This window comes from Tetrao urogallus (assembly GCF_951394365.1).
Source record: "Tetrao urogallus genome assembly, chromosome: Z".
In the NCBI taxonomy this organism is placed as follows: domain Eukaryota; kingdom Metazoa; phylum Chordata; class Aves; order Galliformes; family Phasianidae; genus Tetrao; species Tetrao urogallus.
The window spans coordinates 19,013,269-19,026,558 of NC_136816.1; the positions used below are offsets into that span (position 1 = coordinate 19,013,269).

Consider the following 13,290-nt stretch of genomic DNA (forward strand, 5'->3'; position numbering starts at 1 on the left):
CAGTGCTGTGTGTATGCAGACAGGTGTTGCTAGGCAGAGCTGGAGTTTGTTCAATTAGCTGCTTTCCTCACTTCTGTATAGGTCTGATCAAGCCAGTGGTAATAGATACACACTAACCTCTTGGCCTGTTTTGCTGAGCTTAGTATGTAGGCCTTCACTTCTCTTAAAGAAGTAAAAGAATCACAGAATCACAGAATTGTAGGGGTTGGAAGGGACCTCCAGAGATCATCGAGTCCAACCCCCCTGCCAAAGCAGGTTCCCTACAGCAGGTCGCACAGGTAGGCATCCAGGCAGGTCTTGAACATCTCCAGAGAAGGAGACTCCACCACCTCCCTGGGCAGCCTGTTCCAGTGCTCCATCACCTCACTGTAAAGAAGTTCTTGCGCATGTTTGTGTGGAACTTCCTATGCTGCAGTTTCCAGCCGTTTCCCCTCGTCCTGTCTCCACTCACCACTGAAAACAGTCTGGCCTCACCATTCTGCCCCCCACACCTTAGATATTTATAGACCTGGATCAGGTCCCCTCTCAGTCTTCTCTTCTCAAGGCTGAACAGACCCAGTTCACTCAGCCTTTCCTCATAGGAGAGATGCTCCAGGCCCTTCACCATCTTTGTGACCCTCCGCTGGACTCTTTCCAAGAGATCCCTGTCTTTTTTGTACTGGGGAGCCCAGCCCAGAACTGGACGCAGTACTGCAGATGAGGCCTCACCAGGGCAGAGTAGAGGGGGAGGATCACCTCCCTCGACCTGCTGGCCATGCTCTTTTTAATGCACCCCAGGATGCCATTGGCCTTTTTGGCTACAAGGGCACACTGCTGGCTCATGGCCAACCTGTCGTCCACCAGGACACCCAGGTCCCTCTCTGCAGAGCTCCTCTCCAGCAGCTCATCCCCCAACCTGTACAGGTGCATGGAATTATTCCTCCCTAGATGCAAGACTCTATACTTGCTTTTGTTAAACCTCATCCGGTTTTTTTCTGCCCAGCTCTCCAGCCTGTCCAGGTCTCGCTGAATGGCAGCACAGCCTTCAGGTGTGTCAGCCAATCCTCCCAACTTCGTATCATCAGCAAACTTGCTGAGGGTGGCCGTTATCCCCTCATCAAGGTCATTGATGAAGATGTTGAACAAGACCGGACCCAGCACCGACCCCTGAGGAACACCGCTGGTTACAGGCCTAAAAAGAGTATAGAGTCAGATCAGTAGAGGTTGCAAGAACATCTGAATCAATGAACACTTCATCCAGTCTAACAAAGCATAGCAAACCTCAAAGTTAAACCCAGTGTCAAGGGTAATCACGTTGTACTCAGACATCTTGAAGTTGTCCACAAGCTATCCTTGAAAAGTGATTCTTCAGATTTATGAGAACAGAGATAAGGAGGGACACAGCATGCAGTTCATTGTTTGACCAACTTTTTTCTGATTTTTACTACTTTTCTGCAATAGTGCATTGAAATCCTTGCTTTTGCATACTTAGCAGTGTAAATATGAACAACCTTGAAAACTGAAGGTCCTGTTTGTATTCTTGTTATTGTTTTTTTTTTTTTTTTTTTTTTAATTGTGGGGTTTTTTTGTTCTTTTAGTATTTTTTGTTCTCAAAGCTGAAGTTTTAGGCTTGCTCAAGAAGCAGTAAAACCTGCTTCTAACCCAGACAAATGTCATTGCCAAGATCCAGATTGGGACGCAATTTGATTTTTGTACTGAAGGTGCTGTGGAAAGGGGACGTTAGGAAGACATCAGTGTGAATAGGCCTGTAACAGGCACTTGCACAGCATGTTGGGATTCATGAATAGTCCATTCTGGGTACTGCATTACTAGCCAGGAAATGGCCTCCTTACTCTCTGATCTTCCAGACTGCCATATTAAGTGAAACATCTGTGCTGTGTTAGAATAGCAGGTTTGATTTGTTGTCTTTCGGAACATGTACATGCGTAGGGCTGTTCAACAACAACTCCAAACAGCCTTACGTCATTTGCTTGCTTTATCACTCCTGTTCTTCCCACTTGTTCTCTCTTTTTCTGCCTACTGTAAATATAGTCCTAAATAAACAACTGACCTTTGAATACTTCCACTTCTCTAGACCAAGTTCTGCTAACTCTCTAACAAATTGGGAATTTTTCATACTGTTACACAGGCAATCTTGGCTTTATATGCTATTCTTAATACACTTACTATGTCCTCCTGACTTAGCTTCTCCCTGAAAGGTCCCCAGAATTCTGTTGCCTGTTTGGTTTCTTATGAAGTCAGCACCTTTGCTTATTACTCCTACCTGTTTGTGAAATCTGGCCATCCTGGTGCTTTTCTCAGCTTCTGACATTGTTAGCTGTTGTATCAGGCAATTTTCTCAAATCACGTGCTATAGTTTCTCTCATCCTGTTTAGTTAGTCTAACCTCAAGCCAGATCACAGTCATCTGCCTGCAGCCTTAACATACAGAACAAAGCCAAATTTAGACCCCAGAAAGGAGAAAGAATGCTTAAAAAAAAAAATGGCTTATTTTTGCATACTCCCCCATTTTATTATAAATGTGCAATAAAGAAATGCAACTTTGAAATTGGCTTACACATTGGAAGTTAGGAATCATAAAATTTGACCCAGGAGTGTGATCAAAGACAACATTTGGAAGCCTTTACCTTTGAAGCCTTTAACAAACCTAGCATTTGGGGGTGATGCACACTGTAATTGTTCCTACTGGTCAAAACATGCACTGCAAGACCACTGGAGGATAAACAGTGAAGGTTGCTGATGACAGTTGCTCTAGAATGCCATCACATGCTACAGTTCCTCTTCAGTTGGTGTAGGATAAACACAAAACAAAACGGAGAAAAAGCACAGTTCATAATCACCCCAGGAAAACATACGCATCTCTTCAGAGTGGTTATAGTCCAATAGATTGCATATTTTCTCCTGTTGTGTTACTTGCATTAATTTTTTCTTACACAACTTTTCAAAAAGCAGTTGTTCTCCTTTGAAATTCTAGTTTGAATATTTAAAAATATGCTTTTTATGATTTTTTAATTTTTTTAGTAGTGTGTTTTAGAAAACGTTACAGTATGAAGCAGTTGATGAGAACGGAGGAGAAAAATGCGCATGCCTGAAAATATGCATAGCTTTAACTTTTCTGTTCGTGTACTTTCTAAACAGTTTCTTCTGTTGGCTGCTGTTTTGCTTAATACTAATGATACCTCTGTTTCTTGGCATGGGCTTCTGCTCAAGGTTATTGTGAGTATGGCTTTCTATTTACTTAACACTACTTTCAGCTCATAGACATTTACTGATTTCATTTTTTTCAAAAAGTACTCACTGTGTATAAAGTGATTTTTAAGTTAAAATAAAATTTACTTTGAAGCTTTTATTTAAAGAGCTTATCGAAATGTGAATTAACCAGAAAGTGGAACACTGTAAGTTGTATGAATTTTTTTTTTTACATGTCAGTACAGATGAGAAACAGTAAAGTCATGAAAATATCTGTTGTTCTCTGGTCCAAAACATTCTGTTTCCTCTAGTTTCTGTGGGAAAAGGAATTAGGTTCAAATAACTTATTACACGTCTTCATTCAATTGCTTTGCAGTACTGCTAAGGCGATTCTTCTAGTGAATTTTGCTGCACTTTCTATTCCAGGTTAATTTGTTAAATCTGATTAAAAGTGCTGAAGAACATTGTCCTTTATGGATCTTACTTATACTGATCTAGTTCCTGGGGAAATATCTGTGAAAATATGGAGCATTCTAATTTCAGAGTAGTCACACAGCTGTTGAGGAAAACTACCACAGAGGACAGGTTTATAATTGTGATCTAAATCTGAGTGAAGTAAAAAGGTGGATTTTGGTTAGAATGTCAAAATTGTATCTTAAAAATAATTTTGAAATTACGTTAAAGCACCACAATATACATAAGTAACACAATTTAACTTTCCATTTTAGTCAGTTCTTCTGAAAAAGAAACTTGAAGAAAATCTGTAAGTATTATGTTAGTCTTATTTTGCTTTCCATTTAAAATGTGTTTTCCATATGGCAGGAAAAGCAGACACTCATGAATAATGCATCTAAAAGATAAACAATTCAGAGAAACTGCTTTGCATGGGAGAGTTAGGGAATCTGCTATTTGGATATTATTTTCATTTAATAGAATACCCTTGGCAAAATAGTAAAAGCTATAAGTGAGCCATCACTTTTGACTTATCACTATTGTGATAATTAGAACACATTGCCTAACATTGCATAAGAAGAGTAAGTTCTGAGGGAAACACTGTAATGTAAACAAAAATAATATCTTTGCATGTTAATAGGGCATAAAAGAACCTTCTAGGAAGTGCCGTTATTTTGTTCTACTGTTTCTACTTTCTGAAATATGAGGAGATGCTCACTTTTTTATTTGCTAAGTTGTTCACATAGTTTCTGTTGCTTTGGGATTCATCCATTCTTTCATAATGTAATCTAACTTACAACTACTCATTTTAGGCATCAGTTGCACAATTTACTGTAAGTTCTAAGATAAGTTCCTAATTTTGGACTGAGAATGAAGCTGCTTTTTCTCCATATACTGTAATAATTTTCAGCTTATGTAACAAATATTTCCACGGTGACATTGATATACCTGCCTTTTGACCTTGTGCCCCATGGCAAAAATTGGTAGTGCCGTAAGAAATACATGGCTGTTCGAGTTTTCTTATATATCATTTAATGTTCATTCAATCGCAGTAAGTACGCTGGGAAAACCATGTGTGCTTTTTTGATTTGTAACAGTGTGAAGCTCCATGAAGCTAATAATGAGCTACAAAAGAAACAAGCTATTATTGAGGATTTGGAACCAAGATGCAATAACAGTTGTGAGTTTACTGACATTCAGTCTATTCCTTTTATTTGTAAAGTATTTCATTTGTGAGGTCTTTAATTAGAATGCCTGTGGAAAGTGCAGGTCAAACAAAATGTACATGTTAAATGGCATTGATAGTTGTTGTTAATTTCTTCAGAATTTATTGTGGCCAGAAAAATGCTTATAATACTCGAAATAAAGGAGATGGTATGTGAAAGACCACCATGATAATGACCACAGAAATAGCTACTCAGTATCGTAACTGTTGTTGAACCTCAGCTGCTCAGAACTGTCATATCTCCTAGCATCTTAATTTTGAAGATCCCTAGGTTATTTTTACTGACAATACATATTCCTTCAGCATGTTTTCAGGTGACAGATTAGAACTGTGTTGTAATTTGAGAAAGCTTTTGGACAGTGGTCAACAAGAGTGTCGGTTTTATATCATATATAGACAGATGGTTTCCAAACTGCTAGCATCTAGCTGTTAATGACTGATTTTTAGTACAGTCGTGCTATTTATTTCTTGAGAAATATTACTAGAGCTACGTTGTTGTTTTGAAGCTTACTCACTTTATAGAACAAGGCAAAAACTTGCAACCAATTTTAGTTTCTCTGGTATATGCAAAAAAATATTCTAGTCATGAAGAGATCCAAGAAGACAAATATAATTGCAGTATTCATTGCACGAATTCTCTATACAAAAGGGAATTTTAGTTGTGTTGAGCCAAAACTACAATATACGTTGTAAAACTCTGTCATAGCAAATGGTAGAACTCTTGGAATTGAAGATCAGGGACTGAAAGAGAAGATAATAAACTTATGATCCTGTCATACTTGATAAGCCTTAGTGTTAAGTGTAAGAACAATTTACTGACTCTCTGACTTAGAAAAGTCAAGACATGTTAAAGCTTCTGTAGTTGCTTTTTAAAAACTGTTTTTTCCCATTTTCAGTCCCATTGAAATAAAAATACTGGTGGTACTTCTCACTCAGGATAAAAGTTGTGTGAATTATTTCTTCAGGTTCTTTTAGGTGTCCTGGGTGTTTCCAAAAGGATTGGGTGTTATACAAGAATCATCCCACCATGAAAAATTAATTTTATAATCTTGAAGATCATTTGATTTGATTCTCTTACTGTTCAGTGAAGACTTTCAGCAGGACTTTGTCCTCTGGCATGCTGGAACATGACTTGATCTTGTTACCAGCTTAGTGTTTTCCAAATGCTTCAAGAGAAAACTATAGGATAAACATGAAAGAGCATGACAAAATTAGGCTGCAAAACAGATTGTGAGTTGTCTAATTTTGTCTGAGCCACACACCAGTGATATGTGCTGTTTGATACAGAATGATGGAATTGGTCTTTTCCTATGAAGATGTGTAGTTTATACAAACTGTATGTGGCTCAGCACATTTTTTTAATCAGCGTAGGAAAAGACTGTGCAGTGAAACTGTCTTTGGTCAGTGCTGCTGTGGAAGAGATTAAATTGAGTACATTAATGTTGTAATTCTGGTAATTTTTTTGTCCAGTGTTGCAATTGAATGTATCTAAGCATCACACCTGCACACGATCATTAATCTCACATAGAATAGATAAACTCATTTTTATCTCAGTTACAGTACCAAGATATTTCACAATCCATAATGTATTAAGAAACAAATTTTGTGAGTCTGCTAACTAATTGCAGTGATTTGATTCCCTTTGTCTTTATTTTTCTTAATTTTTTTAAAACAAAACTTGTGTATTTCAATTGCTTGAGATTATGGAAGAGTACACTTTCGTTCTTTTCCTGAGCTGTTCAGTAATTCAAATTATGATATCTGTTGAATTACATTCCTTATGTATGCTTTTCTTAACTGCAGTATGTTCTGGCTGCGCTTTAAATGTCTGTTTGAACTTGTGAAAAATAAACATAATGTAATTGTTGTTTTCCAATGTGCTTACCTCCTCGCATAAAGCACTCAAAATTGAAGAATTACAAGAAGCTTTACGGAAGAAGGAGGAGGAAATGAAGCAAATGGAAGAGCGTTACAAAAAGTATTTGGAAAAGGCCAAAAGTGTAAGTGTATTTGTTCTGCATTAATATTTCCTGGCTGCATCACGTGTCCAGTCTCTGGGAATAAAAAATAAAGAAGTTAATTGTATATACAGTGGTAAGAACAAGAAAAGAAACGGTGAGTTTCTTTACCATCTTACCGTTATGGTACACAATATTGATTTATTCTTCAGGTTTTATTTTTGTGTTCCTGGCTGTCCCCTCTTGCTGTCTATCTATAAGCCCCTTCTGCTGTCTGTGTAAACATATATACCTATGGCAGCAGATTTCTGGAGTCACCCGGTGAAACCTGACTTACTGAAGTCAGAAAATGACAAGGAGAAGTGTGCTAAACCTTTTCTACTGTTGTGACAACCTATTTCTTTATCAAAATTCTTTAAATTTGTGTCTAAATTCTAAAAACTTGTGTCTCTGAGTGACAGAGCTGTAGATTAGTTGAAGTCATGTCCATACTAAGAAGTGATATGAAATAGCTCCACTGTGTTTCGCAGTCAGAGAACCACCTGTATAAACTAACAAGGGAAGAAAGCTTTACGAGCAAAAATATTTTTTAATTAGCATCTATGCTGGGACTTCTGGGAACTTCTGATGGTTTTCCTGAAGGCTATGCTTCTGTACACACAAATGTAGCTTACTGAGACTTTGTTTTTTGTTTTTTTTTCCCTTATGCCTTATGTTGCTTACTCTTTCTCAGGATATTCTGATGAAAGAGTGCTGACTTCCCCTTTCAGTAAGATTTATTTGTATGTACTGTGTTACTATGGGACATTTTATCCAACAGTAGTATTAGTTATTTTAGTCAAGTTAGGTTTTTGTGATCTTCTTACCAACTTCTGCTATTCTTTTTTTTGTGTGTGAAAATGAATACAATCATAGCCTTCCACTACTGAAACTGTATCCATGTCCAATGTTTATTTTCTTAGAAATACAGTACATTAAAGTACTGTTTTATTTCAACATCTATATGTGAACCTGAAATGTGTAGAAAGACAAATAAGAAGTCTTTTCCCATATATCCACATTTTGTTAAAAAGTTTTCAGTTTTTTTCTGTTAAAGAGTTAGGAATCTGGATGTTATGCCGCATTTCTTCTTGGTTTAGCTCTGTGGTTTTTAGCACCCAGATGCTGCCTGTAATGAATGCCACATATGAGCATACCTACATGTACATTGTTTTATTAATAGGTAAACGTCCATGCATATGCCACTGCATGCTTCTTGACATAAGAAAGTTTTCTAGAAGCAATGCCATCTGGTGCCAGGTGGCATCTTTCCAGACTGAAGATATTTCTAAGCTGTAAAGGAGGAGCTGACAGGCCATAAGTAGGTAGACAAGAGCTATAACGAGAAAAGATCTTGAGAAAAAGTTTCCACCACTGTGGCCCATGGTAGTGCAACTAGTGAAAGGATCTGCATATGTGGGTCTGAGATACTGAACCTCTTAGGTGTCACTTTTTCCCATTAATGGTTTCATTTTGTGGTCATGTAGAAGAGGCTCCTGTTTGGATGCACTAACATACTGCGGCTGATGTTCAGAGCGTCTGTCTTGCAGTTCTTCAAGATTGTTTTGCAGGATTCAGCCTGTTAAAACTGCACATTCCTCTGTTCCACATTTTGGTGTGTCTTTTCTTACTACTGATGTGCTTTAAGTTTTTTAGGTTTTTTTTTTTTTTCATTCCATTGGATTGATTTTTGCAGCATTTAATTAAGCACAAATTGGTCTCATCTTACAGGTCATCCGTACCTTAGATCCTAAGCAAAACCAAGGTGCAACTCCTGAGATTCAGGCTCTGAAAAATCAGTTGCAGGAACGGGATAGAATGTTTCATTCACTGGAGGTATCAGTCTTTACATTTCCTTGTTGATGCGTATTTCCGTATTGTTTTTTAGATAAAGACTAATACTTTTATTATATATTTTTTTAATTTATGATTTTGTTTGTTTTATAGAAAGAATATGAGAAAACAAAAAATCAAAGAGAAATGGAGGAGAAGCTTATTGTTAGTGCCTGGTACAATATGGTAAGAGACTCCAAAACTTTAAAACATGGGTTGTTCATAAATGCCTCATTTATTTACATGCTGTTGTTGTTAGAAAAGTGTTTTCCAACAGGCAGGACATTTGTTTCTATGTTTCTTCATGTTTTGAAGTTTCTATTATGTAAGAGTTTATTCCTCTGAAAACGTTGGGGTAAGCTGGAAGCCTCTAGTTGCTGTCTTGTAGTTCTAGCCCTTCTGTATACGGACTTGCAGTGCCTGAATTTCTTTGATTCTGCAATGTCCAATCTTCTCATCATTTCTAATGAAGGGGCAAAAAGAAACAATAGCCTACTACTGCAGTAAACTCTAACTAGCAACCTCTTTAACCTTGGGTACAAATTTAGTCCCAAGTGAAGGTGAATGTGGGCCTGGCACCCCCTTAAATTGTTCAGAGTATTAGGGAGCAGCTATGTAACTTTTGCTGGGTATTTATGCAGAGACATTTTTCACCTTTAACAAATGCTTTTCAGAAATCTCCTTGGTAGAATGTGGCTGCATTGAAGCTGCTATTCTAATATGACCCAACTGACATCCATTTTTCATTCTTCACCACGAAGTTCAAATTCTTCCTCGCTTTCAGAAGAATTTCCTTCTTGATGTTCTATGTTCTTGTTACGTTCATGAATAGTAAGGCAAAAATAGTACTTAAGCAAAGTGTTTGAATCCTTTAAATATTGAAGGGATTTTCTAGTGGCAGGCGTCCTTGACCAGATCTGTTGCATTACTACCACTGATGTGCAGAATACAGGGCTGAATAAAGAGATGTGGTTCAGCAGTCAATCACGAGTGCCAAGATGAGTGTTGATGGTTTTGTGTATGTCCTTTCTAATTAGCCTTTATTCTGTACACAACCCATCGCTTCTCTCATTTTCTCCTTATTTGCTCCCACTGGAAACACACTTTCAAGATGTGCTCCTGCTGTGAGCTAGTACAGAGATAAAAATAATTTCATTGTTTTCAAAAGCAAAGTACTTTTCTGGTTCTTCTTCTGGTTTCTTAGCGTACTAAGGGGGGTTGGGTGATGAGGGGAGGCACTTCTGAAAGGGTTTGTCCAATTACTGTGTGCTTATGTGGAAAAGCAAATTGTCAGATCTGGGAATACAAAGGACCTGCTTCTCAGCAATTTCCTCCAAATTTGGACAGTAATTTGAAAAAATATTGAGGAACTGTAATGGATCAGGAAGAATGTCTTTGTCATGCCTTTAAAAATGTAATGCTTTATGTTTGAAATTCAGAACAACTTAGCGTTGATGCAGATGATAAAATATAAATGAATAAAGTTGTCAAGTGTTGTGTTTTTGGTTTTTTTTTTTGAGAAATTTGTTTTTGTCCACAGGGGATGACTCTGCATAAAAAAGCAGCAGAAGACAGGCTGGCAAGTACAGGCTCAGGACAGTCCTTCCTGGCTAGACAAAGGCAAGCCACGAGCACAAGGAGATCATACCCTGGTCATGTCCAGCCAACAATTGCAAGGTAGAGAAGGCCTAGCCCCTAGAAAGAAAATTGCCCTGTGATTCAGGCTATTTCTATTGCAAATTACTACGTTCAAGGAAAAGCAACCAGCATTTTTTTTCTCTTTTTCCCTTGTTACCACCCTTATTTTACAGTTCAGGAAAGGATTTTATTATGGTTTCTCATTGTTCTATGAAGCCCTTTTCTTATATTTTTGGGAGTCCATCTCTCTCTTTCTCTCTCTGCATTTTTCTGAATGTGCCAAAGTTTTGAAAACATCTAGCTGTACAATAATGGAACCTTGTAAGTTTATATGAAGTCTGGTCTCTTACAAAAAGCCTCCTATGGGTTGTCTAGCAGTGTACATTTCCTGTCACAGTTGATATATTTGTGCCTACAAGAGTTGTCACACTTTACAAGACTGCCTTTGTTTAAAAGGAATTAGACCCTTAATAGTGTGCTAACCAGTTGCTTCAAAGAAGACTGAAAACTCGAAACAGAAATGCAAAATTAGTATATAAAATTATTGTAAAATGTTTGCATCTGAAAGGTTTATTGGCAACAGAAATGACCCTTTGCTTTTATTTTTTTTTTTAATCTCTTATATATAAAATTTCTTCTTGTTCTTGGTGTTGAGTAGGGAAGCAGGAAGATTTATTTTTTTTTTTTTTAAAGCTTTTGTTTATCCACTAGTGTTACCTGTTTGCTGGCAGAACTGAATATTTTCAAATAGCTTGTCCCATTCTTCTTGATAAGTTATATGCATAATATGTAGTATTAAACAAACTGAAAAATATTTGAAGTGCTTTAATATGCTACTGCATCTTCCATTTTAAAAAAGGCATTTTTATTACAATTTTACAGTTTTGATTTACTGTTATGTACTTGCAGTACATAATGGATCAAGGCCTAAGTTAATGTTGTTGATGTTGCTGTATTCCAGTTGTCCTCCCCTGCTAAGCAACTTGCTTTTAATATGTTGATTCAGGGTATAATTGTATCCGTTGCCTTACTAATGGTACCAGTGCCTTCAGGTGAGCATGTTGCTGACTTTGGTGAAAGCTGGCTGTGATTTGCTGCCTTCTTAGCGTGTAGCTGGTTGAAAGTATGTTACTCAATATTACCTTCATATTGATCAGTCAGGTGGATGGTGGCTCCTGTGATTAATTTAGGCCCTGATCCTACAAAATATTCTTTTTCCTTGAGTGATTCTGTGCTTTGGCTATCCCTTTTTTTTTTTTTTTTTCCTAAAGAATGGTCAACACAAAAGGCCTGAGTATGAGTGGAAAGTTTCGTGTAGTACATCTTATTTTAAACATTTATAATTTAGAGGCTGTTTGTAACCTAGTGCTGCATGCAGTCTGGTTTCTACATTTATTCTTTTAGCTTATTTTAATGCCCTTCCGAGTGAAGACATTTTTCATAAATACCCATACTGCAATCTATCAACCATCTGAATAACTGTATTAATCACAAGATAGGTGGGATGGGCAAAGCATCATTAAACAAGCACATTGGATTAAAGGGCAAGGAACAGGTGAATGACACTTGTAGGTACTCTTTTATCCTCAAGCACATCATTTGTTTTAATCTAGGCTAAGAATGCTTTCAATATGTATCTGAAAAAGCTTCAGTTCTGATCTTTTTCTACAATCATGCCAAAAACATAGGAAGTCTATTGTCTGCATATCGATTTGTCTTCTATGCTTCGCATTTGGGAAAAAATTGATTTCCTAAAAATTCTCTTTATTAGTTCAACATAAGAAAAATCTGGGCTATACTTGTAGGATAAAGCTGAGGCAGAAAAGGTATGTTCCTGTGTGCAGAAAATTAATGATGTAAAGGCAGTTTAGAAAAATTTCTGTCTTTTTGTGTCTCTTACTGAGATGCCAGATGCTAGCAGGACAAAAAAAGTCGTATGTAGATCATGAAATCATAGGTATTACCTACCAAAGTGACCACTATTTGTGTGAAGACTTACTGATCTTTTTTTGTGCAATCCATTATAGTCATTTGAAGAATTTTTTTCTATCTTGAACCTTTCACTTGTCTCCTGTGTGAACGGAAGCAAAGTGAGGTTTTTGTCCTTGTTTGAGAGTGCAGCTTTTTATATCACCTACAGGAAGAACAAAAAAAAAAAAGCTAAAACTCCATCTTTATTTTAATGTTATCAAACTGCCAAAGCAAACTTGTGAAAGAAAGAAACGTTGTGACCTTAGTGGGAAGTATTATCTTATAAATTTGTCTAAAGATTTCATTTGTTGTTGCTATTAGTTAGATGCACACCTAACATAACTTAACTGTAATCTGTGCACTAGAATAAAACTACTCGCTTTTATTATTTTAACTTCTATTTTACCACTTTGCCCCCAAAGTTCTGATGACAGACAGATGCCTCTGATGGCTGGGAGATGGCAGAGCTTCTAACCAGTATTTGTACTTCAGCTTTTAGTTGTGGCTTCTTTCCTCTCTTCATGGATGCTGGCTTATTTTTCTACTCTCTGGGAATCTCCTCTTTTTGACTGGGCTTTCCTTTTCCCATAAAATAATATGTTGAAAATACAATGAAGTGTATATTCAACAGAACTTGCATTGAGTATAAAAATATAAGAAATATGTTACAATCCTACAGGTATTACTTCTAAAGATAATCTTTCTATCCAGTTCCATTAAGTTACTTGTTTAGTCTTCTGACAGCCATCAGTGGGAATTCAGTTCTTTGTTCTTTAGCATTTTCCTTTTATTGTCTATTGCATACATTTCTTGATCATTGAATGTGGATGGTTCTTAAGAAGTATTGCTGGTTATGGAGCTTTGGAAGTAGTGTGCTATTAAAAAATAAGGGCTCAGAGTGTGACTTGAAGGAGAAATGCAGAAGAGCTAGCAGTGAATGCTGTCTATTCTTTGTATCATCAGAGAAAGAATACAGCCAAAAAGG

At 37.0% G+C, this 13,290-nt stretch overlaps 1 protein-coding gene across 1 annotated transcript in view; it reads left to right on the forward strand.

Moving 5' to 3' along the window:
• HOOK3 (hook microtubule tethering protein 3) overlaps positions 1 to 10,377 on the forward strand; it is a gene marked incomplete at both ends in the record, with an annotated part of 69,702 nt that extends 59,325 nt beyond the window's left edge. The window contains 6 exons of the mRNA XM_079548932.1: positions 3,917 to 3,951; positions 4,739 to 4,821; positions 6,766 to 6,866; positions 8,595 to 8,699; positions 8,811 to 8,882; positions 10,237 to 10,377. Coding sequence (XP_079405058.1) covers positions 3,917 to 3,951; positions 4,739 to 4,821; positions 6,766 to 6,866; positions 8,595 to 8,699; positions 8,811 to 8,882; positions 10,237 to 10,377 — 537 coding nt within the window. The remainder of the gene's footprint in view (positions 1 to 3,916; positions 3,952 to 4,738; positions 4,822 to 6,765; positions 6,867 to 8,594; positions 8,700 to 8,810; positions 8,883 to 10,236) is intronic.
• Positions 10,378 to 13,290: the final 2,913 nt, after the last annotated feature.